The sequence below is a fragment of the Kogia breviceps genome, chromosome 20 (assembly GCF_026419965.1).
Source record: "Kogia breviceps isolate mKogBre1 chromosome 20, mKogBre1 haplotype 1, whole genome shotgun sequence".
Taxonomy (NCBI): domain Eukaryota; kingdom Metazoa; phylum Chordata; class Mammalia; order Artiodactyla; family Physeteridae; genus Kogia; species Kogia breviceps.
Genome location: NC_081329.1, coordinates 15,898,375 through 15,926,372, shown reverse-complemented (window position 1 = coordinate 15,926,372; position 27,998 = coordinate 15,898,375). Strand labels below are relative to the sequence as shown.

General features: G+C 45.8%; 1 protein-coding gene and 1 long non-coding RNA gene across 3 annotated transcripts in view; one reads left to right on the top strand and one right to left on the bottom strand.

Moving 5' to 3' along the window:
- Positions 1–27,998, top strand: part of PDGFRL (platelet derived growth factor receptor like) — a 47,443-nt gene that overhangs the window by 8,307 nt on the left and 11,138 nt on the right. For both annotated transcript variants that reach the window (XM_059049444.2, XM_067022370.1), the window contains exons 2-3: positions 922–1,219; positions 26,495–26,646. In XM_059049444.2, the coding sequence (XP_058905427.1) occupies positions 922–1,219; positions 26,495–26,646 (450 nt within the window). The remainder of the gene's footprint in view (positions 1–921; positions 1,220–26,494; positions 26,647–27,998) is intronic.
- Positions 2–16,617, bottom strand: LOC136793297 (uncharacterized). The gene is made up of 3 exons (XR_010838413.1): positions 16,494–16,617; positions 16,122–16,235; positions 2–146 (listed from the first exon to the last, which is right to left on the bottom strand). It is a non-coding gene; the product is annotated as an uncharacterized lncRNA (long non-coding RNA).

The following is a 27,998-nucleotide window of genomic DNA, read 5'->3' as shown; positions in this document are numbered from 1 at the left end:
CCTTGGAGCTGATGCAGACACTGGAGCAAATGAATTGCCAAGCCTCCTCCTCTTTGCTGGGTGGACACAGCATATGGCCACGCGGGCTGGGTGGACAGCTGAGATTTCTGGAACCCAGAGGTATTCCAAGGGCAGGGCAGCATTGTCTGTAGAGAAGGGAAAAACAGCAGTAAGAAAATGGATTTAAAGGTCGTCCGTTCTTACCACCATTTGCCAGCAATTCTCAACAATGTTGGTGATAAAATACTCCTCCCCACAATGTATTTTGTTGACTAAATTCTAGACCTTTGCTAAAGTTACCATTGCGTTTTAATCATGTATAGGTATGCTTTAAATGAACACAGGGTTAGTACTTATTTCTCACTAAGCCTTGTATCCTCCGTGGATATTGTCCGCCCTGACACACAGAGGCGACACAGTACGTACTCATTTGGGAGAAAGTTGGCGATGGTTTGAAATCTTCTGAGTGTGCTTGCAGTGTAGTCTGTGTCTCCACTCCCTGGAGACTACGTATTCCTGGGTTGAAACAATTGGTTCAAAATGAACAATGACAGCACTGAGATGGCAAGGACCAGAAACAGACCTTGAGAGGCTTCAGGTCCACCATTCTGGGAACCACCTTAGAGCTGGAGAGACTGAGTGAACCCCGAGAAAACGTTGTTTTGTTTGGGAAGTGCGAATGTTAGTTCATATGGGAGATACTTTGCTGAGTTTGAACAGAATCTTGGAAGCTGAAATTGATTCCCTTTCAGTTACTAATTGGTTTAAAGCTAAAGAATGAGCCAAGAAAATAATGACTATTCCTGAAAATAACTTTGACCTAGGAGGAGAGGGATATTAAAAACGGTCTGTTTCAGGGGTTGAAGCCTCTGGGTATGTTAACCACCAAAGCCCATTGTTCTCTCCTCATGTTTGTACCAGTTACTGGTCAACATCCTCCCAAGAACAAGCATCCAAAGGAGCCGGGAGAGAACAGAATCAAGCCTGCCAACAAAAAGGTGAAACCCAAAATTCCTAAAATAAAAGACAGGGACTCCGCTGATTCAACACCAAAGACCCAGTCTATAATGATGCAAATGATGGATAAAGGTCGCTTTCAGAAACCTGCTGCAACCCTGAGTCTGATGGCAGGGCAAACTCTAGAGCTTCGATGTAAAGGGAATAAAATCAGATGGAGCTATCCTGCATACCTTGACACCTTTAAGGACACCCGCCTCAGGTAAGCCTTTTCTTTTACTTGTGTTGGGTCGAGGATATGGTTTCATACCCTTGCTTAATATCACATTGTGTCTGAAATCTACCATTTTACTTTAGCAGATTATAAAAATGGAAGCTCATTGAGCAAAAGCCATTGGTTTTATTGCTTCACCCAGTTAAAAAAAATTATTGCAAATCCTAGCAACAGTGTTTAAACAGTGAAGTGTTAAAGGAAGCCGTATGACAGATAATTAAAACTGTGATGTATAGCGGTAGAGATTTAAGAATTCATACAGTAAGAAATAATGGACTCGATGCTTTATGTCATTTTTTAAGTAATTGTAATGAAAACTGACTAATGGGAGATTCCTATGAGCAACTTGACCAGAGGTGAATTGCTTTTGACCTTTTCAACTTCTTCTGATTTATTTTTACTTTTCCAAGTATATGGCTTTTACATTCAGAGGCATTCGTTGGTAAGAAGGCTAAAGATTTCTCAGGTTTGAATGAGTACCTTCAGGAAAAGTGGTTAAGATGATGATTAGGAAAACTATGAAAGGCAAGAAAGCAGAGCATGTTTTAGGGGGTGCCAGAAAGGGCCTATGGCGTTAGGGGGTGTTTTCCTGCGTATCTTTGGGGAAGCGCCCTAAACTCCCTCCCCCGGTTTCCTCTGGCAAAGAATGAAGGGGATTGGTCTACGTGCTTCCTAAGTTTCTTTCTAGACCTTTCTTCATATGATTCGGGATAGAGAAACAGAGGAGATCGTCTGTTTGGGACGATTGGAATGAGGAGAAGGAAGGATGTGGGTCTCAGGCATCCATCCCAAATGCGGCATGGTCAAAAGAGATTCATGTTTCCACATACACACTCCACCTCCCTGGATGTTCATCTCCCTCAAGGACACCACCATCCACTCAGCTGCTCAGCCTGAAAACCGGGGAGCGTCCTTGCCTTCTTCCTTTCTCCCTCACTCCCCACATCCAATCAGTCACCAAGTTCAGTCACGTCACCTTCCCTTCCTCCCTTCCTTCCTCCCATTTTTATTGAAGTAGAGTTGATCTACAGTGTCGCGCCACTCTCTGCTGTACAGCAAATTGACTCCGTTATACACAGAGAGACATTCTTTTTAAAAAGTCTTTTCCATTATGGTTTATCCCAAGAGACTGGATATAGTTTCCTGTGCTATACAGTAGGACCTTGTTGTTTATCCATTCTAAATGTAATAGTTTGCACCTACCAACCCCAAACTCCCAGTCCATCCCTCTCTCTCCCCCCTCCCTTTTGGCAACCCCAAGTCTGATCTCTATGTCTGTGAGTCTGTTTTGTAGATAGGTTCATTTGTGCCATATTTTAGATTCCACATATAAGTGATATCATATGGTATTTGTCTTTCTCTTTCTGACTTATTTCACTTAGTATGATGATCTCTAGTTGCATCCATGTTGCTGCAAATGGCATTATTTCATTTTTTATGGCTGAGTAGTATTCCATTGTATGTATGTACCACATCTTCTTTCTCCATTCATCTGTCAATGAGCATTTAGGTTGTTTCCATGTTTTAACTATTGTGAATAGTGCTGCTATGAACATAGGGGTGCATGTAACTTTTGAATTGTAGTTTTGTCCAGGTACATGCCCTGGAGTGGGATTGCTGGATCATATGGTAATTCTGTTTTTAGTTTTCTGAGAAACCTCCATACTGTTTCCCATAGTGGCTGCACTAACATTCCCACCAACAGTGTAGGAGGGTTCCCTTTTCTCCATGCACCCTCCAGCATTTGTTATCTGTAGACTTTTTAATGATGGCCATTCTGACTGGTGTGAGGTGATACCCCATTGTAGTTTTTTTTTTTTTTTTAACATCTTTACTGGAGTATAATTGCTTTGCAATTGTGTTGTTAGTTTCTGCCTTATAACAAAGTGAATCAGCAATACATGTACACATATCCTCATATCTCCTCCCTCTTGCGTCTCCCTCCCACCGTCCCTATCCCACCCCTCTAGGTGGTCACAAAGCACCGAGCTGGTCTCCCTGTGCTATGTGGCTGCTTCCCACTAGCTCTCTATTTTACATTTAGTAGTGTATATAAGTTCATGCCCATTGTAGTTTTGATTTGCATTTCCCTAATAATTAGTGATGTTGAGCATCTTTTCATGTGCCTACTGGCCAATCTGTATGTCTTCTTTGGAGAAATGTCTACTGTCTCCTACCCATTTTTCAGTTGGGTTTGTTTATTTTGCTGTTGACTTGTGTGACCTGCTTATATATTTTGGAGGTTAAGCCCTTGTCAGTCACATCATTTGCAAGTATTTTTTCCCATTCTGTAGGTTGGCTTTTCTTTTTTAAAAAAATTATTTCCTTTGCTGTGCAAAAGCTCCTAAGTTTGATTAGGTCCCATTTGTTTATTTTTCTTTTTATTTCTATTGCCTTGGGAGGCTGACCTAAGAAAACATTTGTACAATTTATATCAGAGAATGTTTTGCCTATGCTCTCTTCTACGAGTTTTATGGTGTCATCTTATGTTTAAGTGTTTATGCCATTTTGAGTTTATTTTTCGGCGTGGTGTGAAGGTGTGTTCTAACTTAATTGATATGCATGCAGCTGTCCAACTTTCCCAGCACCACTTGCTGAAGAGACTATCTTTTTCCCATTTTATACTCTTGCCTCCTTTGCTGAAGATTAATTGACCATATGTGGGTGGGGTTTTTTCTGGGCTCTCTATTCTTTTCCATTGATCCATATGTCTGTTTTTGTACCAACACCACACTGTTTTGATTACTGTAGCTGGGTAGTATTGTCTGAAGTCTGGGAGACTTATGCCTCCTGCTTTGTTTTTTCCCTTGGGATTGTTTTGTCAATTCTGGATCTTTTATGGTTCCATATAAATTTCTGGATTATTTGTTCTAGTTCTGTGAAAAATCCATGGGTAATTTGATGGGGATTGCTTTAAATCTGTAGATTGCTTTGGGTAGTATTGCTATTTTAACAATATCAATTCTTCCAATCCAAGAGAATGGGTTATCTTTCAATTTCTTTGAATCCTCTTTAATTTCCTTTATTAATGTCTTATAGTTCTCAGTGTATGAGTCTTTCATCTCCTTGATCAGGTTTATTCCTAGGTATTTTATTTGTGGGTGGGTGTGTGATTTTAAAAGGTACTGTTTTTTTACATTCCCTTTCTGATATTTCATAGTTAGTGTAAAGAAATGCAACTGATTTCCCAATGTTAATCTTGTATCCTGATACTTTGCTGAATTCATTTATTAGGTCTAGCAGTTTTTGTGTGGAGTCCTTAGGGTTTTTCTGTGTATAGTATCATGTCATCTGCATATGGTGACAATTTTACCTCTTCCCTTCCAATTTGGATAGCTTTTATTTATTTTTCTTGTCTGATTGCTGTGTTGAATAGAAGTGGTGAGAGTGGGCATCCTTGTCTTGTTCCAGATTTTAGCAGGCTTTCAGCTTTTCACCATTGAGTATTATATTGGTTGTGGGTTTGTCATAAATGGCTTTTGTTATGTTGAGGTTTGTTCCCTCTATACCCACTTTGGTGAGAGATTTTTTTTTTTATCAAGTATAGATGTTGAATTTTGTCAAATGGTTTTCCTGCATCTATTGAGGCGATCATGTGGTTTTTGACTTTTCTTTTGTTAATATGGTGTATTACATCGATTGATTTGTGTATGTTGAACCATCCTTGTGAACTTGGGATGAATCCCACTTGGTTGTGATATATGATCTTTTCTATGTGTTGTTGGATTTGATTTGCTAATATTTTGTTGAGAATTTTTGCATCTATATTCATCAAAGATATTGACCTGTAATTTTCTTTTTTGGTGGTATCTTTATCTGGTTTTGGTATCAGGGTGATTATGGCTTCATAAAATGTCTTTGGGAGTGTTCCATCTTCTTCAGTCTTTTGGAAGAGTTTGAGAAGAATTGAGATAAGTTCTTTGTATTTTTTTTTTAGTATTTTTTGTAGAATTCACCTGTGAAGCCATCTAGTCCTGGACTTTTGTATGTTAGGGAGGTTTTTTTTATTATTATTACACATTCCATTTCACTTATAGTGATTGCTCTGTTCAAATTATCTATTTCTTCTTGATTAAATTTTGGTGGGCTGTATATTCCTAGGAAGTTGTCCATTTCTTCTAGGTTGTCAAATTTGTTGGCATATAATTGTTTGTAGTATTCTCTCAAGGTTTTTTGTATTTCTGCAGTATCAGTTGAGATTTCTCCTTTTTCATTTCTGTTTTTGTTTATTTGGGTTCTCTCTCTTTTCTTCTTGGTGAGCCTGGCCAGGGGTTTGTCAATTTTGTTTACCCTTTCAAAAAAACCAGCTCTTGTTTTTATTGATTTTTTCTATTGTTTTTTTTTTGTTTGTTTGTTTTTGCGGTACGCAGGCCTCTCACTGTTGTGGCCTCTCCCATTGCGGAGCACAGGCTCCAGACGTGCAGGCTCAGCAGCCATGGCTCACGGGCCCAGCCGCTCTGTGGCATGTGGGATCTTCCTGGACTGGGGCACGAACCCGTGTCCCATGCATCGGCAGGCGGACTCTCAACCATGGCGCCACCAGGGAAGCCCCTCTATTGTTTTTTTTAATCTCAATTTTGTTTATTCCTCCCTGCTCTTTATTATTTCTTTCCTTCTGCTGACTTTAGGTTTTGTTTGTTCATTTTCTAACTCTTTTAAGTGGTAGATTATTAGGTTGTTTATTTGAGATTTTTCTTGTTTTTTGAAGGCCTGTATCACTGTGAACTTCCCTCTAAGAACTGCTTTTGCTGCATCCATAGATTTTTTTTAAGATTTATTTTATTTATTTATTTAATTTATTTTTGGCTGTGCTGGGTCTTAGTTGTGGCGCGCGAGATCTTTCATTGAGGTTTGAGGGCTCTTCGTTGCAGCACGTCGGCTTCTCTCTAGTTGTGGCATGCAGGTTTTTCTCTTCTCTAGTTGTGGCAAGCAGGCTCCAGGGTATGTGGGCTCTGTAGTTGTGGCATGCGGGTTCCAGAGTGCATGGGCTCTGTAGTTTGTGGCACGTGGGCTCTCTAGTTGAAGCGCGTGAGCTCAGTAGTTGTGGCACATGGGCTTCGTTGCCCCGTGGCGTGTGGGATCTTAGTTCCCTGACCAGGGATCAAACCTGCATCCCCTGCGCTGTAAAGCAGATTCTTTATCACTGGACCACCAGGGAAGTCCCATGTCTCAAGGTATTTTTTAATTTCCTTTTTGATTTCCTTGTTGACCCATTGGTTTTTCAGTAGTATGTTGTTTAGCCTCCAGGTAATCGGGTTTTTTTTCTCATTTATTTTCCTGTTGTTGATTTCTAGTTTCATGCTGTTATGGTCAGAGAAGATACTTGAAATACTTCAACTTTCTTAAGAGCCATAAACCTGTCCTCTTTCCATCGCTGGTGTTGCTACACCAGTCCTCGGAACGTTACCCCTCGTCACTATCATTACTGCAGTAACCACACCCAGGCTTGTCGTCCTCCATCCTCCTCCGTGAAACTAGAGTGACGCTTAAAAAATGCAAGTCTGATCGTGTCAATCCCCTGCTTAACACTCAGTGGGTCTCCATTGGTAAGGAAGGTCAACATCCTCCCTCGACTCTGAGACTCTCCCTAATCACCCTTGGGGTCTAGATTAGTGTGTCTGCTTTCATTGGCTTGGTTTCCTGTGACATCGTCAAGTGCACCAAGCTCTTGGAGGCTTAAAACTTGCTGCTTTCATGGTCTAGACCACTCTGGGCCCCTCTTCACCTGGCTGACTTCAGCCTCAGGGTCACTTTCTCTGGGAAGCTCGTATCAGGCCTCCCTAGATTTGCATCGTCATGGCCCCTGGTGCATCCTTTTCTGAGCACTCTACATACTTATAACTCCTTTTTTTTTTTTTTTTTTTTTTTTAAATCTGTGTTTTTCACCAGGACTTTGCTGAATGTGAACCTTGGAGAATAAATAATATATGCGTATAAGAAATATTTCTCTGTCTATCTAACCTCTTGTATTAAGTCCTCTTTCACGTTTTATTCTGAAGATACCCTTGTGGCTTCATGTGATGTGACAGTGTATGTTTTTTTTTTCTGAAGGTTATTGGGTTGGATGAGGAGTGGAAGGTGAGAGCATATGATAGTTTTTCCCATTTTCATCTCCATACTTGACATGTGTATGTGTATACATGTGTGTAGCTATTGCTTGGAACAAATCTGGCAAGATTTACTACTCTTATCCTTTTAACTGACTTAATTTACCGGAGTCAAATTTACACACTTTTTTTTTTAATGAGAATTGAGCTGATTTAAATCATTCTGAACAGTTAGTCTTTGACTTACACAAACTATCCTAAACCTAGATGATTTAGCCCTTGAATATTTCATATTTTCTAGGAGTATTTTCAAAGTTACATTAGCCAAAATCTGTTTGAAAATATCTTAAGGACTCAAAGTGAAGTAAATATGAATCTGAATCGAAGAGAAATATCCTGGAGCTAAAGAAAACAGTTTTGACTTAGCATTAAATAGGATTCATTTCAAAGCACAGTTAGGGCTTTATAAGAAAGTAAAGACAGATGTGGGCCCCCAAGGACTTTATGGAAAAATGTGAAAAAACATCTAGTCATAACTCTATATCAGACAACAACAACAAAAATCACAATTTCTTTGACACCAGAGATTCGACTAATTGGTTCTTGACATCTCTCCCGGAATGTGGTGCCTTTGGATAGAGAGGTATTCATACTGTGTTTTCTCTTCCCGTGGAATGAGTTCTTTCCAGTGTGCTGATGGGGTTCTGAAAGCCCGGTCATGTTAACCGATCTGGGTAGCTTTCTGGAACTAAGTTCGTATGCTACCACATTTGTCCACATGTAATCTTCTGACCAGAAGAGTGAGTGTGTTATGGAACAGAGAGGTTAGGCTGAGGCACAGCCAGGTTGGAGTCCTAACCTGCAAAGTAGGTCTTTGATGAATAATTACCCTCGAACCCAGTTTCCTTGTCTGGAATATGGAAATAATATCATCTTTGGTAAATGCCGTCTGGCCGATGGTAAATGTTCAATGAATTGAACCTAATCGTTACTAGGCGGTGCCTATTTCTCAAGTACAATAATCCAGGTGATCTTTGGGGACAGTTCATTCTGACCGGGACTCACATAAGTCAGGGAATTGTGCGCAGCCAGCGTGGCTCCTGACATAGAGGATCCAAGAAAGTTTGCACATCCCTTTCCCACTTTCATTTAATTGAGCAATTCTTTGAAATCTGGGCCTGTGTTCCTCTTCTCCCATGAAAGCATAAGCCTGTTGAGGGTAAATTCCACGTCTGATGGGCTCATCAGATTCCTGGAGCCTAGAACAGTGCCCGACACATATCAGAAAGCAGGTCATATTGTTTGGTTTCCCCAGGGGCTTAGTGAGCGTGACAGGTCAGTTTCCGGTCACGCTGGAACATTAAGACTGTTACACTTAGTGCCGACGTGTGTCCTGTATGTGTGCACTGGCCCGGGTAGGTAACGACAAAGCATGAATATATTTTCTATTGAGGACGTCAAGCCACTGGGATCCAGCCTGGTTACCTCAGGGCATTTGTTGCATGTTGACCTCAGGAGTCATTAGTCAGTTTTCCCCCTCTACCTTCTCCCTCTTTATCCACCCTGCCCCCTCTGTCTTTGCTTCTTTATCTTAGAATCCAGAACCTGTCATGTCTACTAAACTCTTGAGTGCATCCTAAGTGAGTTATTTTGCCCTCTCTTTTTCCTTCACTCCCACCTGGAAACTTCCAACTCCAGACAAACCTGTTAGCCCCGCTTCCCTTGCCGACGCGCGGACCCTGGGCACAGCTGGCCCGACGGGTGCCTTGAGCTTGTGGTCGCCTCATACATGCCTGGCAAAGCTGAACCTGCTTCTCTAGTGAGCTCATGTTTTCTCTCTTCCTAAACCTCTCATCTTCTCCATCTCTCACTTCCGGCTAGTGCGGTTCTCACGCAATTCGCTGAGAACTTGGAGCCCTAGAATTGCCTTAGTGTCCTCATCGCATTTCCTCCTTCCCTGCACGTACGGCTATAGTGGGGGAAGGCTCTCTCCTCTTGACGAAGGCCAAAGCTGCATCTGTGCCCTGGATCTCATCCTTAGAAGCCTTCCAGGAGCCTTAAGACCTCCAGTATTGCCTCCTTGTTCTGACTCTTCAACCCCGCTTCTCGAAGAGTTCCTTTCCCTAAGTCTCCAGATGAAGAAAGCCCGCCTTGGCCCTCACGTGCCCTCTGGCCACCCTCCTCTCTCTCCTTACCTCTGCAGCCAACCTCCTGGAGGGGCCTCTCTCTACACAACTGTCTGCACTTCCGCTGTTCACTCTTCAGCCACTCCGCCTGACTCCTGCGGAGGACTCCACGTGCATTTTATCACCAAGGGCAAGGTCGCTCAATCCAGAGTTCTCCTTTCAGCCCCCGTGTGGCTGGCCCACCATGTCCACCCAGCAGAAGAGAACGCCCTCCTCTTGGCTTCCTCGATGCCTTTCTGCCCATTTTCTTTTACGTCACGGGCTCCTCCTTGGGGTTTCCTTCGCCGGCTCTGCATCTTCTATTCTTCCAGACATTCGAAGTTGGTGCTGTGCCTCTTCTCACCACGTGCTGCCAGATCCCCCCATTTATCACAGATTAGATTACATGTTTTCTTCCGAGCTCTGGGTCCCCAACTGCTGGCTCAGCTGCCTGGACGTTTCCGGAGCCTTTCTTGAAACATAACCACCTATAACTGAGCCTCCTGATCTTTCTCCACACCTGGTCATCTTCCTGTGTCCTTCAGTTCAGTGAACAGCATGAATTCCATCCGGTTGCCCTTGACCAGAGGCCTGGTCAAGGAATATTCCTTGGGAATACCCAAGGAATCACCTTGGACCCTTCCCTTTTACTTCCACATCCAACCAATTTCCGTGCCCTAATGAAGCTACTGTTTCATTATTTCTGGCATCTCCCCACTTCCTCCCACCACAGCAGCATCACCCCCAAGGCTCTCACTTCCAGCAAGAATCGCACAACTTGCCTTTGGGTACCCAGTCTTGAGCTTGACCTCAGTCTTGCACACAGCAGTCAGATCTTTCTCAGAAGCACATCCGGCCACGTTGCTTTCCTATGTCAAGCCCTTCAGGACAGCGATTCTGTTGCCCGTAGAATAAAGGTGAAACTCCTAACACGGCCCACAAGCCCGTGCATAGCCTGGCCCCCGCTTTCCCCTCTGCTTCCCTCCCCTTCCACTTCACTCTCTTGTTGTCCACGCTCCAGGCTCCGTGGACTTTCTCTGATTCCCAGTTGTACACACACCTTCCTCCCTGGGGCCTTGGCCCATTTGGGCCCTTTGGCCCGTAATGCCCACCCTGGATTAGCTGCTCACCATCCTTCAGATCCAGGCCTGTCACTTCCTCAGGGAGCCTTCCTTGCTCTCGGCCCCTGCCACTAGGCCCCAGTTACACATCCTCCCTGGAGCCCTTATCAACCAGTGGCGCGGTTACCATTTCCTTGACCATTTGATTTACGTTTGGGTCCCTTGCGAGGCTGTAAACTTGGCAGAGGCCGTGTCTGTTTATTTGCTGGTGCTTCCCTGGCAGCCAGTTCAGGGCCGGGCACCCTGTAACTCCTCCCCAGTATTTCAGTGAGAGAATGGTGTGCGGACACTGAGCCTAGAGGGGGGGGTCAAGTCGGGCCCCTGTGATCGCGAGACCTGCGACTCGGGAGCAAGCTCCGAACTTTAGAGCCGAAAGGGACCGTAGCGGTGATCATGCTTAAGCCTCTCTTTTTAACAAAGGGAGGAAACGGACAAAGATGATAGACGGCTGGTCCAGAGCAACAAAGTAAGTGGTGGTGGCAGCGTGAGTGTAAACCCCGGCCTCTGGGTTCCCGACGTTGAACCGCTGCCCTGCTCAAGCGCGCCAAGGCGCGTCTGGTGGTGGTCGGCGCTGAGGCCGAAGGACACTCTTGGTTTAATGAAGTAGTAGCTTCAGAGAAGATAGATTTGTTGTCTACTTTTCTCTTTTTCTTCTTCCCTCCCTCCGTTCCTTCCTTTTTTAGCTCTTTGGATGCTAGACTAGCACATCTGATTTACGAAGTTACGATTCAAAACAGAAATGAAAAGGATACACTCTTTCCGAGGGGTGCATCGATTTCTTGCTGGGATAGCTTCGAATTGAAAGTGATTGGAATTTCACATTGATTCGGGATAACTTCTTGGACATCAGAATGTTAAAACATTACACTGGGCTACTTAGAAAGGAGAACTCTGTCCAAGAACCCTAAGTCACGCCTCATCCTGAAAGGTGGACTTTGATCGCCCCAGAGGATGGATGTGTGTTCCTCTGCGTCTCCTATTCTGCAGTGATTCCTTAGGCTTGGCGAACCCAGGTCACTGGAAGGTCCGCTAGATGGCAGCCTTGAGCTGTGCCACAATTGTCTTTCACCGGTAAAAGAAACATCTCAAATGTGGACAGATTGGTTGAGATAATCGCGCACTTGGTGCTTCCACACAAGTTCTTTCATCCTTTTAGGCAACTCAGCAGTCACAGTTTCAAGTTATATCTTAAACAATAAAGAATTCCGTTTTCCAACAAACAGATAAAAAGAGGGGTGGGCGTTTGTAATTAGATACCCACACCAGGGTAAATGCATCGACAGCTCTAAATCCATCTGAGTTTGAGGAGCGAGCTGAAGATTCTGTATTTCCAGGTGCTGAAACTGATGCAGATTTTAATTCCTGACTCAGTCCATCCCAATCACATAGCTCTCCACTCTCTCTTGAGATCAGAAACAGCAAAGGTTTTTTTTGACAATAGTCGTTACCATTTTGCTCTGTTTTCTCACTCTTGCCTCACCGCTTCCGCACTCCTGCTTTTCATCCATCCTCCCCCTCTGTCCTCCCTTAATTAATCCTGTTCCTCTCTTCCAACAATTTGTTTTTTTTTTTTTGCATCTATGATGTTCAAGGTCCTGTGCTAGGTGGAAGCTGGAGATATGATACTGAGCAAGATAGATACAACCGCTATACCCACAGAGCTTTTACTTTTATGAGAAGACAGACTATTAGATAAACCATTTTAATATGCAGCTGTGTGAGTGCCTTGCTAGCAGAAGTACAGGATCCAGGAGGAAAAAACTCACGCTGATATGGGAGAGCTGAGAGTTAACCAGGGAACGAAAGGGCTAGGAAAGGAATATCAGAAAGTTCCAGAAGGAGGGGCCATCACGAGGAGCTTCCTGTAGCTGAGAAAGAGTATAGCCCCTGGAGCGCTGAGGGTGTGGAGTTGGGGAAACAGGGTAGCTCTGGGCGGGGAAGGAGAAAGGAGGTGAGCAAGGAGAGAGGGTGCTGGAAGGTGAGCAGGGCTCAGACGAGGGAGGGCCTCACCAGCCATGCTGAGGACTTTAGAGTGAAGTCTAAGGGCGCTTGTGAGCCATTGCCTTAAAGCCTTTACAAACGACACACACAGAAAGTGCAGAGGGCTTTACTGCACAGTGTGAGGGCTACTACTCGTCCTCGCTGTCCTTTTTTGTTTTTGGTTTTTTTTTTTTTTGCGTTACGCGGGCCTCTCACTGTTGTGGCCTCTCCCGTTGCGGAGCACAGGCTCCGGACGCGCAGGCGCAGCGGCCACGGCTCACGGGCCCAGCTGCTCCGCGGCACGTGGGATCCTCCCGGACCGGGGCACGAACCCGCATCCCCCGCATCGGCAGGCGGACTCTCAACCACTGCGCCACCAGGGATGCCTGTCCTCACTGTCTTTAGGAAAAGACAGCATCACTTCCCAGCCTCAGGTGGACCCAATCTCCCTCCAGACACCCTGTACCTGTTTTACACAAACTGGGGTCTACAGACCTTGGACCTAACATTTTTTCACCATATATATGTATTTTTTTCATTTTTGCCTTCATTTTGTTGATAGCATAAAAAACATTCATAGAAGAATGTTCTGGACTATATGATCAAACCTCTGGCTGAGCAATCAACACCATCCATTTCCGTCTTCTCTGGAAACATTTTGCTTCTTCAGTCTCAGCAAAACACACTCGCAGAGTTTAGAGCAGGGGAAGTCTTGGTGCCACGTTGAGCCAAGGAAGAGAAGGAGACGCAACTTAGAATCAGCGGCCTGGATGATGACTGAAGTAGAAATCAGTGCTGGGTAAGAAGAGGGAGGCGCTGGAGAGTTAAGCTAGACAGTTAGCAACGCCACAGCAGAGAAAGCAAGCTGGCCGACGTGCTCATAAAGAAAGCCCGGGCTGCTCTCTGGAAAATCAGGTCCAGGCATCTCTTTCAGGATGTTTCTGTGGTGTCTGGTCGGATGTGAGCATTTTTCAATCAAGAACTGGGAGTTCGGAGGAGTGGATGGAGCACAGGAGATCTCTTTGATGGCTGGTTCCTCTGAAAACAATAAATAGCTTCTAGAGAGAAGGGGGGGGCATCTGGGTGTTCATTTGGCCGCAGTTGGCAATGGTTTATCCACCCGCAGACAACACAAAGGGAGGGTGGGTCGAGGAAGCAGACAGTGGGCTCCAGGCCAGTCTAATCCTGCCTCCGGGAGGGGTGGTCTGGGGGCATTTCAAAAGAAAGAGAGAACGATGTTAGGAAGTGTTTGTAAACAGAAAAATCCCACTGTCGAGAAAGAATCTGCACAGACTTTAGTAAATATTGTCCTTGGTTCTCTGGTGCTGCACTAAGGAAGAGGTCTTCAGTTTTTTCCTTCAATTTATTTTATTTTAGTTTGGTTTATTCCTTCAGTTTATTTAATTTTATTATTCTACGTTTGCCAAACATAATTTGATGTTTGGTAAACACAAACTCTACCGTTTTAACCATTTTTAAGTGCACAGTTCAGTGTGGACATTCATACTGTTGCGCAGGTGTCTTTTTAATTCAAACTCACTTTCCTTCAAAGCTTGTTACACTTCATTTTCTGAGCAGGACAAACAAAGATGATGAGGTTCCATGAAAATCTTGTCACCCTCCCTTTGCTTTCCTGCTTACCTGGAGGTGCGCTTTGGGTTCAATTCGCTGGGGGAGATTGAAAGTCTACCACTTCAGCCAAACCCTGATATTTACCTTCAGATGGATGTCTACCCCCCAGAAAACGGTCGGGTTCAAAATCAATGACTTATCCTGCCCTGAAGGTGGAGCTCTCTCTTCCCAGACTCAGTGGCACCAGTGCCAGTCCGTCAACATCTCCCCAGAGGTGGGTTGCTGGGCGTGGCAGGATGCGAGGCGTCTCCAGGTGTGCTAGATGCTCCGGCAGTGTCCGGGTTGCAGAAAAACACGGCCTGTTCCATTCACACATGAGTGGTGCCGGGGGGGCGGAGGGGGGCAGTAATAATAGAGCCGGGCTCGTAGTTGTCAGGATAGAATGAGGTCATGCACGTAGAGCATTAGCACACGTGCACTAAGCCATCTCAATAAAGGTGGGTTATTTTTATTCACAAGATTGTACCCAAAGGAGGTGAGTCACAAGAAATCAGCCAGGTTTTCCGGAAGTTTGTTTTTAAAAGTTGCTTCAGACACGTATTTCAATCTCATACAAACTCTAGACATCGTGATGCCACGGAGTGCGTACTGATCTCCAGACGCGTGGTCCTGTGATACGCCAGCTGTCCTCAGTCTACAAGTCATCAAGGTGGGGAAATGGGTTGCAGCACATTATTCAGTTTGGAGGGGAAATGTTTTCTGATCTTATTTAAAAAGACACCAAAACGTTCAATTTCTTGAGTGTTCTGGTGAAGTCCAAGTTTGATTATGCCAGGTGTGCTGAGCTGCATTAAAATACAGTAAGATGATGATCATAAAGTCAAGCTAATGCATCAAACCGAAAACACTCCAGGAATGCCACAACTTATTTGTGATGGTGATTTTGGAGACTTGCAAAATGCGGCATTGTTTACAGTACACCGTGAAGTGATTGCATGTGTTTTATGAGTGAAACCCTGCCTTAAAAAACGTGTATCGATGTGAGTGAGGTTTAGGATTTAACGCGCAAAAATGAAAATGGAAGTTGCCGTAGCATGATGATTTTCTGCCAAGTATCTAAATAGGCAAAATGTAAATAAAAGCATTTTGCGAGGCATGTCAGAGGAGGAGGCAAGCAAAGAGGAATAAAGGGTAAGATGTGGCAAGTTTTCTGTGCCCTGGTTTACAGCTGTAGAGAATGGTACTTTATAAGGAAAAGAAAAAAAACCCCAGCAAAACTAAGATGTCAGAGCTTGGCCTCTAGTCCCTGGGCTTGGCTGCCTTAGCGGAGACATCCACCCACAGAGGCAGGCGTGAAGTTGCTGCCCTTGGGAATCTGCCCGGTGCATGCCACGTTCCCGACGTGTTCCCTTTGCCCTGGGGCCTCAGGCTCTTGCTATGTCCTCTTGTTTGGTGCTTTAGAAATCAGACCCTCTGTTCAGACTGCCATTTGTACCGGATCCTAATTTTGCCCTGGACTCTGCGTTTCAGAGCACATGCTACTTAGCGCTCAGCTTCAATCCGGTGGCCCGCCTGCAGCGCAGGGGAGGTCACCCAGCGCAAGCTCACCCTCCCCTGTGACAACCGTGCTCTTGTTTACGCACTGGACTTAGTCCTTAGGACGAGGCAGAGGTGATGGGCCCTGGGTACCAACCGGAGCTGATACAAGAGAGAACATGCTCTCGTGCACTTAGTTTACAGAGGGGGCTCACAGACTGGCTTGTGATGTGGCATCGGCTGGTGGGCGTCATGGAGGAAGAGGTTGCGGACAGGAAGTCTCCGTGTAAAAGCAGAAGCGGTGACTGCAGGGTGCGTCACAGCTTGAGATTAATAGGCGGAGTTATAGTTAGACTAACTTATGCATAAAGACAGTCCACTAAGTCAGGAAGGTCTACGTGAGGAGAAAACCAGAAGTGGCCCTGACCACAAGCAGCTTATGAGCTAGTGGAATAAATGACATACATACCAGATACAGTTACAGCCTGGGGACGATGGGAGGAGAGGAGGCATCTGTCAGCGTGGGCTGGCCGGGCAGGTTGATTTACTGAGTGACCGGTTCCCTAACTGTGGGAGACCAGGCCTTGAAGATAAGACGAGGAGATGCAGAAAGAGCCAAGGAGAAGAGCATAGACCTCCGCAAGGGACGGTGCCACGCGGCCAGCTTGGGGACCACTGATCTGGCCTGGACCCTACATTTTATAAGGGATTAGGTTCAACTCCCCCCAGAGGCTAGGGGCTTTCTCAAGTTTGCACAGCTTTTAGCAAAAGTAAGTTAGACTTGAACTTAATTCCCAAGGCCCCTCTAGCCTCTACACCGAGAAAGCTGTCTCTTTCTTACGTTTCTGATGTTTGCTCAGAAGATACGCCGTCCTAGTGGCCTCCTTGAATACGTTGACAAAGCGGGAGACTCGGTGCCTCGCTCTCCGGGCTGTGAATCCACTGTGCCAGGTACGAACGAGGTCGGCCCACAGCCTCTGCATTCGCTATTATAACTTGGCCACAATACGCTCATTGTGGCCAAGTGCCAGCCCATGAGTAACCCACAGCTTGTTTTCCTAACAAGGCTGGTGGCGGCTTGCTCCATTGTCTCCTGTCACCCCTCTTCCTGGGCCTATTCTCCCCTGAAGGCGTGGCCGTGAGCATTCAGCTCAGCAGCACTGGAAGATCTTTTTGCATGTGACCTCCTGCCAAAGAAGTGCTGATGGGCTTATTCTACACAGTGAAATGAGAATGACCAGACATGTGATGATGGAAGTTGTTAACATAAATAACCCCTGCACACAGAATCATATAGGGGGGCCAGGCTTAAAATGTGACCTCACCGAAGTTACATGACAACAGTGCTTTACTTGTTATTTCTCTGAGTTTCTCTACATGCGGCGCGCACACCTGCTGAGTTTTCTCTTGCCATCACCGCACGCTTCCTCTACGTCACTCGTTTGGTCAGGCTTTGGTTAGGTGTTTGAAATAATAGACACGTGCTTCCTTTCCAGTGCACAGTGGGAAGCAGATTCTTTTCCAGGACTTCCCAAGGATTCCATTCCCGGCTCTGACTACTGGCTCTGTGACCTTGGGTGAGTCACTGGATCTCTGTGAAATGAGGGATTCAACCAGATGATCTCTAAGGTCCCTTCTGGTTCCCAAAGGACCCTTGGAACTTGTACTCAATCTGACGTGAGTTAGATGATATGGGGGCCAAGGAGTTAGGACCCTTGGACAAGAATTCAACCCACGTGAATTCTATTCTGTTCTGCACATGGTCACCTGTAACTGCGGTCTGCATCACATCATGCCATGTAGCAGGCTGTGAGCGACACAGGCCAGCGTGCGACGTGTTCCTGATTCCTGCTTAAGAAGGATCATTTCACTAGAGAAATATAATAGGAAGTTGAAACGGTTACATACTAAGCAGTATGTGTGTGTGTACACACACACACACACACACACACACACACACACAGTGATAAAGGGATCAAGTGCAGAGTGTGAGAAGAAGCTTAGATGGGTGTGTACCAGGGCAATCCCAATAGCACCTAAAATCTGTGAGCACCTATTCTGTGCCAGCATCTTTCCAGGATCTTGTACATTTATTAGCTAACGTAATTCTCGTAACAACCCTAGAAGGTGAGGACGATTAATCTCCCTGCCTCAGATGAGGAAACTGGGCACAGTAAAGTTAAATAACTTGTTCATGGTCACAGAGCCAGCAAGTAGTGGAGGTAGGATCTAACCAAGGAAATCTGACTCCATGCATGCTCTTAACCACCATTTTACGAATACCACCAACCATAAAAGGTCTTCCCAAGAATAGAACTTGAAAGAATAATGAGGTTTAGGTCAGACAGAAAAAGAAGAGAGCCTTTCAGAGGTAAATAGATGGCTGGAGGGCTGGGGTGGAAACGAACGGATGTGTCTGGGTGGGTGAGGAGTTGGGCTGGATGGAGAGGAGGGTCCACAGTGGAGGTGTTGGGAGAGCATAGGAGCCTTGGATTCCAGGCAGAGACGGTGGCATTCGATTCTGTGCACACTGGGAGCTGCTCGTGTTGTAAAACTGGAGGAGATAATAAAATGGTTCTTAGGAAAGTAATCTGATGGTTTTGTAGAGCATCTGAAACATTCTTCTAGAAGGATCGATTTATAGGCTCATAGAACAGAAGGAATGGAAGAGAGACGTAGAGTCGATGTTGACATCAAGATCTAGATAAAACTGGAAGATTACCCACTTACAGTGTTGACAGTGTGTCTTGAGATGTTCAGTGACCTCTTCCTTTTTTTTAAAACTGATCCATGGGGTTTCTAACTTTCTAAATGAAATGGGCACGTATTACTTTGTCATAAGAGAAGAAAAACTGTAAGAAAAGCAAAGCGATTTAAACTGCTTAAAAAACTGCAGAATGGATGCTCTGCAAATGTATAAACAGGGATGGCTTACTGGTACTTTAAAAATGTGGAGGTGAGTTTTATATTGTGTTGCCTCTATAGCATGTGGCTCTGCACATTATCCTAGGCGGCCTGACAGGGTTTTCTGTTTGGTTAACCTCTGGTGTATCAGGCCTGGTGTGGGCTTGTGGTGTCAAAGGGATATCCATGCCTTGTTTTCTTAAGATCTGGGAAATCTCTGAAGGAGGAAGAGGAACTTTTCCTTTGTAAAGAAGCCAGATGGGTTGGCAGGAGAGGCAAAGAGGAGAGATGCCGCCAGCAGGCTGGAAGAGGTGGCGTGAGAAGAGAAAGGGGACATTCCAGTACAGCGGTCAGAGTGGGGTGGGTGTCCAGGAAAGGACCTGGAGAATGAGAGAGAGGCTGCAAGGGCTGTAGGGACGTCACGAATGTGAGCTCCTGTGAACCGGTTGAAAAATGCCTACTATAACTTCTTTTTCAATAGCACAGAGGAATCTGGCATAAGTCATTGTAATAGAAAAGACCCAAGTCACATTTCACATACATTCAAATAAGCTGTTGTTGGGATAGAAATACTGTAGTTATATTGCCAGGGTTTTGAGTAGGTCCTTGGATAGTATTCAAATATGCAGATAGATAGATAGATAGATGTATTTCAGCTTAATTTCTGATACTGAAACTATATTCACTTTGAAGTTCCTCAGTTTACATATTTGGCTCTCTACTAGTTCCTCATACATATTTCTTTTCATCTTTTTTTTTGGTCATAAACTGTGGAGCTTTGATATATTTTACCCAGGATTTGTACTCTGTTGATGTGGCTCCATTCCCAGCATATGGTGGAGCAATTGTTTTCTGACACATTCTTAAAAGGAGCCTTAAAGTAAACACAGGCCCTGTACACACACTTGAAACATGACAAGCAAATACTCACTAATCTTTATCTCCCTTGATGCTTGGCACCGCTCCTTGTATGTAGTAGAAGCTAATAAATAATTTATGATTTTGAAATGAACGTTATTTGAATAAGGAGGATATTTGATTACATCTTTTTTGTTTTTGAAGCCATCTTTATTTTTTTTAACATCTTTATTGGAGTATAATTGCTTTACGATGGTGTGTTAGTTTCTGCTTTATAACAAAGTGAATCAGCTATACATATACAAATATCCCCATACCTCCTCCCTCTTGCATCTCCCTCCCACCCTCCCTATCCCACCCCTCTACGTGGTCACAAAGCACCGAGCTGATCTCCCTGTGCTATGCGGCTGCTTCCCACTAGCTATCTATTTTACACTTGGTAGTGTATATATGTCCATGCCACTCTCTCACTTCGTCCCAGCTTACCCTTCCCCTTCCCCGTATCCTCAAGTCCATTCTCTAGTAGGTCTGCATCTTTATTCCCATCTTGCCCCTAGTTTCTTCTGACCATTTTTTTTCTTTCTTTTGTTAGATTCCATATATATGTGTTAGCATGTGGTATTTGTTTTTCTCTTTCTGACTTACTTCACTCTGTATGACAGACTCCAGGTTTGATTACATCTTTTCACCTTCCTCCTTACCTTTCTGTTTTATGCAATGAAGTCATCACAGAGTCTCCCAAGGCAGAATATCCGGGATCATCTAGTTGGGTGGCCCTAGGAAAGTTATTTAAATTGACCTTCAGCTACCTCCTGGGACTCCAACACTGACTTGGGAAAGTTACCTAACCTCAGTTTGCTCACCTACGACAATGGGTATAATAATAGCACCTAACTCTCAGGGCTGTTCTGAGGATGAAATCAGTCCAAATGTGCAAAGGGCTTAAAACAGTACTTACCACGTGTTAAGCACTACTTAGATTTTAATTATGAGTCGTAGTTTCATCATCACCATCCCATGGGATTGAGAAAGAGTAACGTGTACCTTGGGTGCTGTCAGTTATAATGGTAATAACTGGTTGTTTTGCAGCCCTTGTTTCCTTCAACCACTTGCTGAATGGCTAATTGTCCATTTAAATAGAAAACGGGGTATCATGAATAATACTGAGCTAATTTAATCAGATCTTCCAGGTTTGAGGTGTTTTGGGGTGTGTGGGTGTGTGTGTGTGTGTGTGTGTGAGAGAGAGAGAGAGAGAGAGACAGTATTTAACAAGATTTACAAGCTAGATAGAGGCACCATTTCTCAGTCAAAATTCCTTCCGTTCATTTCATTTCGGTAGGATGGAAATCCATGTCCTTTTCATTTACAAACATTCGTAACCTGAGTCTATATGACACTAGATTAGAAGCTCTACCACTTAGAGTTGGGAGACTTCGGATAAAGTACTTTGTAAGTTTCAGTGTCTTCATCACAAGAGGGGGGAAATAGTACCTCCATCCTACTGTGGTCGTGAGGCCCGTCACAGTAACAACATCTAAAGCATATTGAGCTCTTACTCTGTGCCAGGCTCTGATCTAAGTCTTGAAAGAACTTGAAGAGCTTAGCCTAATGCCCTCCGTAAGTGTTAGGTATTATTGCTGTTGTTACCAGGAGTCCGTAGGTGAAGCCAGACTGGAAGGTTTGAGCTCTACATAAGGAGTCTGAAGGTCATGGCGGAGCTGCTTTTTGAATCCTATCAGTGTGGCTCCAAAGTCCATGATCTTATGCCTCCTCTGCCTGCTTCCTGTCACCACAGTCCTCTGGCCACCTGCCTTCCAGCTCAGCTCTCTTTGTTACGAATTGAACGTGCCTTGGTCTCCTTTCAGGGATCTCCTTCCCTGGGAACGCACACCCTCTATCTGGTGCATGTTGAAACTCTCTGTCTTGAAGCTTGTCCTGCTCGACCCTCCTTGGGATGCCCAGGGCACTTTGCATGAAGGACCTTGAGAGCAGGGAACTCTTCAGACATCGTTGTGTCCTTGCCTCTCTCCTCCCCATACTCCCATTTCATTTGCACTAATTGACCACTTACGGAACCAAGGAACTGAGTATCTTGGAATCCAGGGCTCACCTCCCACACTTGTCTTATAGAGTCTGGGGGAAGGACAGGAGCGTGGATGACCCCACCATTGTCACCGGGTCACTTCCCCCTGACTTTGGGAGTCATCAGTCCCCTCCTCTGTGCCATCCCATGACATGGTCCCCTCCAGAAAAGAGTAGGCTGGGCTACATACACGAACTTTCCAGCCTCCACCGATGGGGACGGACGCTGTGGATGTAAAGGCCAGGGTAGCCCGTTGGAAGACACACATACACACAGTTCTAAATTTTGGACAAATACTCTTTGAAACCTGGACTTGTCCATCAGAGTTCACTGTGGGTCAGGTCTGGAAGTGCTGGTTTGGAATAAAAATGTCTGGGGTGAGCTGATGTGCTGGGGTGTTCAGAGCTGCCTCCCATTAAGGTAAATTCTGCTTAACTTTACGGTTTTTGGGGGGGGGGCAATTTGTTGCAGCACCTCTTTTTATTATTTTTAATTTTTTCAGAGTGATTCTCTTTTTTTAAAATTTATTGAAGTATAGTTGATTGACGGTGTTGTGTTAATTTCTTCTGTAGAGCAAGGTGACTCCGTTGTATATATATATATATATATATTCTTTCTCATATTCTTCTCCATTATGGTTTATTCCAGGATATTGAATATAGTTCCCTGTGCTGTACAGTAGGACCTTGTTGTTTATCCATTCTATGTATAATAGTTTGCCTCTGCTAATCCCAAACTCCCAATCCTTCCCTCCCCCATCCCACCCTCCCCCTTGGCAACCACAAGTCTGTCCTCTATGTCTGTGAGTCTGTTTTTGTTGCAGCACCTTTTTTTTAAAAGCTCCACTCAAACTTCACATCTTGCACATCTTCCATCCCCAGGGATCTGTGAAGTAGTTACAGGAGGAGGGAGGGTCTACTGCTGAAGCATCTTGGGAGCGGGCTCTTCAGGTCTCAGTGAATCCTTGATCTTCACCTCCTGGTGGAGACTCTACCCCCAGAGGCCTGAGGTCACATCCCAACCCCTTGGGTAGCCTGCTGCTTGGACTACGTGAGCCCATTAGTAGAAATGGACATTTTAAATCCAGGCATTTAAACTGTAATCCTGCTAAATAATTTGTTTCCTGTTTTACATTGTTTACAGAGAATGGGGGTGGAAAAATCCAGAAATGTTTTCCAGTGCATTTCCTTCCTTCCACCCCCAACCCTGCTAAAGATACAGCATGGTTGTAGGGTTAGCCCCCAAGTGCCACGTTTTTATGTGCACAGTTTCTTTCCTGGTAGGACTGGCGTCTTCCAGTTTCTCTCACGCCTGGGCTAGTGCATGCTGGACCCACAGAAGGTGCTCAATACATGTATTGATCACTTACTGATTTTGTACCCTGCGGTCGGAGCTCTGTGGGGAATGTGGCTGGATGTTATGCTCCACCTGGGAAGATTTTTCACCTCCATTTTGTGTCCACCTTTTCAGCTTTTATCTGCTGAAGTCAAGCTCCATCCTCACAACTGAAATCACTCTTTTGGTTGCCAAAGACTTTCATTTTGCCAGATGAAGTGTGTGTGTATGTGCTCATGAATCTCTCTGAAAGGCATTAACCATCAATTTCTTGAATCCTTCCCCTTGATGAATCCCTTTCCTGATTCTTCTTTCATTGCTGATTCTACTTCTCCCCTCCATCTACCTCTACTTTTCCTACTCGCCCCCTGATTTGGCTCTAGATTTTGTCCTCAGCCTTCTCTTTCTTCTCCACACTTTTTCTTGTTGAGTTCATTCATTCCTCTAGCTCCCGTTCGTACCCACTGTAGACGATTGCCCCAGATACAAATCTAGAGCTGTTTTACCCCCCTCTGTGCCCGGCCTGTATTTCCGATGACACCACACGACATCCACACTTACCTGACCCACATTTTATCACAAATTCAAAATCTCCAGTAGTGAATCTATTATTTGGTCACCCCCATCTCCTTTCTTTTCTCGGCTATTCCATCTTAGTTTAAAAACCTCATTCTTTCCATCGCATGGAAATACAGATCAGGTGGTCACTATTCATGTGTCTTTCTTCCCCCTCTTACACCCGGTCCGTCGTAAATCTTCCCCAAGAAAACAAGCCTTGTATTCACTTCCATTCCACCACCAACACCCAGCCTGGCCCCAGTGCTCGCTCTTCACCCCAGTAATAGCCTCTCCCTCGTCCTCCTCCTGCCTCTACCATGCCTGTTCTCTCCACCTGTACCCTGGCTAAGGTGGGCCCAGCTCTTCCCACCTCCAAAACCGAGGGTGGTCCCTTCTGCCTGGTGAGTGAAATGTGTAGCCCTCTCGCTGTTCTCAACCACGTGCCCTGTGACTCCAGCCCCCTCCCTCCATCTCCTTCTGGAAGTAACGGATTCAATCCCCCCACTCATCACTGAGTGCCTTCTACCCACCATGCACTGGGGACACGGCAGTGAAATGAGCAGAGCCAGGTCCCTCCCGGCCGCATGGGGCCGTGTTCTCCGGAGCCAGCAAGCTCGCGGTCTCTCCGCCCCTGCTGTGCCCGCATCTCCACCTTTCAAGTGCAGCTTGTCCTGCCGCAGCCTCTAAGCTGCCTTCGGCGATGAATCCCTTCCCAGAATCCCTGCTGCTCTTGCTCTGAGCAGCGCTCTAGTTACGCTCTGATCTCTTCACGTATATTCGTTTTAGCTCCACAGCTGCACTGGAATATCCTTGAGGGCTACTGTTTCGTTTTGTTTGTTTGTTTTTTTAATTATTTATTTGTTCGGTGCGTTGGGTCTTCGTTGCTGTGCACGGGCTTTCTCTAGTTGCGGCGAGCAGGGCCTACTCTTCGTGGGGGGTGCGCGGGCTTCTCATGGCGGTGGCTTCTCTTGTTGCGGAGCACGGGCTCCAGGCGCGCGAGCTTCAGTAGTTGTGGCTGGTGGGCTCTGGAGCGCAGGCTCAGTAGTTGTGGCGCACGGGCTTAGTCGCTCCGCGGCATGTGGGACTTTCCGGACCAGGGCTCGAACCCGTGTCGCCTGCACTGGCGGGCGGATTCTTAACCACTGCGCCACCGGGGAAGCCCTGGGCTACTGGTTTTTATTTGCGGTGCTAGCCACCCCCAATGCTGGGTGTGCCTATTTTTCACTGTTGTAGTAGCATTCACAATAACTACTACTAACCTGCAGTTGTATGTAATTAAGATACAATTAGGAAAATACAGTGAACCAGGCATGGCATGAAGTACTTTGTATGCGTTTTATCATCGAATGAATGCATATTGGCTACATAATTAAGGAAGACAGTTTTGTTCAGCTGTTCTCCAGCTGTGGGTCTCAGGGGAGTCCTTTCTGCTCTCTGACACTCAGTTTCCTCATATGCAAAACTGGGAACTGGATTCCTGCTTTTTAAGGTTCTTTCCAGTTCCAACACTGATGTTCCATTTCATTTCATTCTCCTTGTTTCTGGAGGAACTTTACTGTATGCTGCGCACAGATTTCTTGCTTAGGGAATATAAAACAAACAGGGCACTATTCGAGCTCCCAGAGCTTGGACCATCCATGGTCATAACAGGAAGCCAGAGGTATGGGAGGGGTGAGAGGACAGAGCCAATTACATCACTGGGAGGAAAGCAGGGAGATTTCTGAGTTGGTTCTAATTAGAAGCTTCCTGGAGGAGGAGAGATTTCCGTTCCGTTGAAAGGAGACAGTTGAGGGAGTGGGAGTACAGAGCACCTCCTGGCAGAATGGGTGGGCAAAGCAGCTATTCAGCAGAGACCAGAACAGCCTGTCTTGAAGAGCAGCCAGCGAGACGTTCTGCTGCTAAACTTAAAGCGGCGACCGTGCTGATGTTACCGCAGCCTATCACAGGAGAATCTCGCCTACATCAGAAAAGCATGTGGATCCCACAGGGGATTTGAGATGCACCCTCAGGTTGAAACCATTTATTTTGGCGTCCTCACGTGCCAAGGCCACGGTGGGGGAAGGCATCCATCCCGGGGATGGCACAACTGAGTTCCTAACATAATATAATACAATTAATTACCATGACGATCGGCTAATACTAGTGTTTAATAATAATAAATATTTATCTCTCCTCATTTCAAAAAGGACCTGAAGGGGTTTGCAAATATATTCACATGCAACAAGATAAAAATACAAGAGATTAAAAAATGAGAAATGAAAAGTAGAAATAGTAGTGTGAGGCCAGAGGAGAAGGGCCCCAAAGCTCTAAATACTTGACCAGAGGTGGGTGCATGATAGGGGCTCCACATCTCAGCAACGAGTGCGTTTTTTCCCTGAGAGGGAAGTTTTTTTTTTTTTTTTTTTTGGTGATACGCGGGCCTCTCACTGTTGTGGCCTCTCCCGTTGCGGAGCACAGGCTCCGGACGCGCAGGCTCAGCGGCCATGGCTCACGGGCCCAGCCGCTCCGCGGCATGTGGGATCTTCCCGGACCGGGGCACGAACCCGTGTCCCCTGCATTGTCAGGCGGACTCTCAACCACTCCGCCACCAGGGAAGCCCAGGGAAGTTTTTATTTTTAATAATGTAGCACCTCAAAGATTCCAAGCTTGTATTCAGAGCCTTATTCTTATTGATCAAAGAGGTTTTGCATCCTGGATAGTGCTATGTGCTTTCATTCCTGTTGACTGCTATTTAAATAAACTCATGAGAAACAAAAGCTGAAAGTAAGACGCCTGCCCGAGGCTTGGGGGCTGAACTCCTGCGGCTGCGCGTTGCAATGCACCGGTGATTTTGCTTAAGGAAACCCCAGTCCTGAGGTTGAAGAGAATGTCTTCTCCTTAGAAAACGTGATGTGTCCTTCTAGGAAAGGCCTTTCTCTCTGCCTCCCCCATCTACCCCCCAGGACACATTTTTCCCCCAATACACTCTTTTATCAGTCAGTGCCGTCTGAGAAAAGGCACTCTGCCTGGAGCCGCTGGGGCTTTATCTGCGAGGATGATGGAGCAGGGAGAGATGGGCGCGAGGCCCCAGCCCCACCGCCACCCGGCTTTGCTCTTGTTGACAGTGTGAAACAGCACGAGCGCTACGGCCAGCTGACCCTGGTCAACTCCACCGCGGCCGACACGGGTGAATTCAGCTGCTGGGGGCAGCTCTGCGACGGCTACATCTGCAGGAGGGACGAGGCCAAAACGGGCTCCACCTACATCATTTTCACAGGTAAAATGTTGGCTGCGGTAGTGGAACTTTTCAGACCTCTGGACTTAGTCCATATTAAAGGTTCCCACTGTCTGCTGGTTCTCAGATAAGTGCAATCAGAGCAGCTCTCACTGTTTGCCAGGCTCTGGGCTCAATGCTTGACATCAATTATTTCCTGTAAGTCTCACAAGAACCCTTCAGGGTCAGTACTAATATCACTTTTTTTTTTTTTTTCCAATGGGAAAGTTGAGGTTTAAAGAGATTAAGTAAGTGCTTCAGGTCAGACTGCAAGTAAGTGGCTGAACCAGGATTTGCACCCAGCACTGTCTGGTTCCAGGGTCTGTACCGCATTGTCCAATATTGTAGCCACTAGACATGTGTGACTTTAAATGTGAATGGGGATTAGTTAAAATTAAAGCTAAAAACTGGGTTCCTCGGTGGCACCTGCCATGCTTCAAGTGCTCCACTGGCACATGTGGCTGTAGCTGTCCTAATGGCTGGTGGGGACAGAGGACCTCCCATCATCACAGAGAGCTCTGTTACACAGCGTTGCTGTAGACTTTCGGTGACTGTGCTCTCAGAATCTCTGATGAGCTCCTTTCTGGGAGCTCCGTAGTCATAGGATGCCTGGCTCAAGGCCTCCTCGCGTGCGTTTGTCTTTGTGGGTGCTCTGAGTGAGCTGAGGTTTGGGGTCAGCGTTCCCAACGGCTGCAGCCCGTGTGGCTCCAGTCCTGATGCCCGAATCCAAGTGAGGTGCCCGAAAACATGCAGATCTTCTCCCCTGTGGGGTCAGATCTGGGTTTGCCAGGTGGAACTTGCACTTGGAGACACGGGCCCTGGAGAGTAGCTTGCCAGCCTCCTCCCTCTGCTGAGATCTCTAAATTCTAAAGTTTGGAGGAAGACGTTCTCCAGCAAGGCTCAGAGGGCAGGAACAGCTTGCAGGAATCTTTCAAATGCTATGCCCTAGCGCTGCTGTTGTCCAAGGCATTTCAGGTGAAGCCAGGAGGCTTTCTTAGTGTCTGGGCAGGGGCTGCCACGGTGACTTAGGTCTACAACTCAAATGACCTTAGGCTCTGGCCATTAATGAATGCTTCAGCAAAATCTCATGTATTCTCCCCTCTTACCCAAAGAGCTCCTCTCTGGCAAGCAGATACACGAGCCAGACTGCTCTGCAATCCTGGAAACACATGCCTCTCATTTCATTTCCACAATACCATGAGGAAGTAAGTAGAAACTACTTAATTATCTGTTGTAGAAATAATAATGCTGATGCTGAGACACAGGAGGGCAAGGTGATTTGTTCCACGTTCCATGACTTCACGTGGTGGAGTAAAGAGTCAAACCCTGTTTTTCTGATCCAGGATCCAATGTTC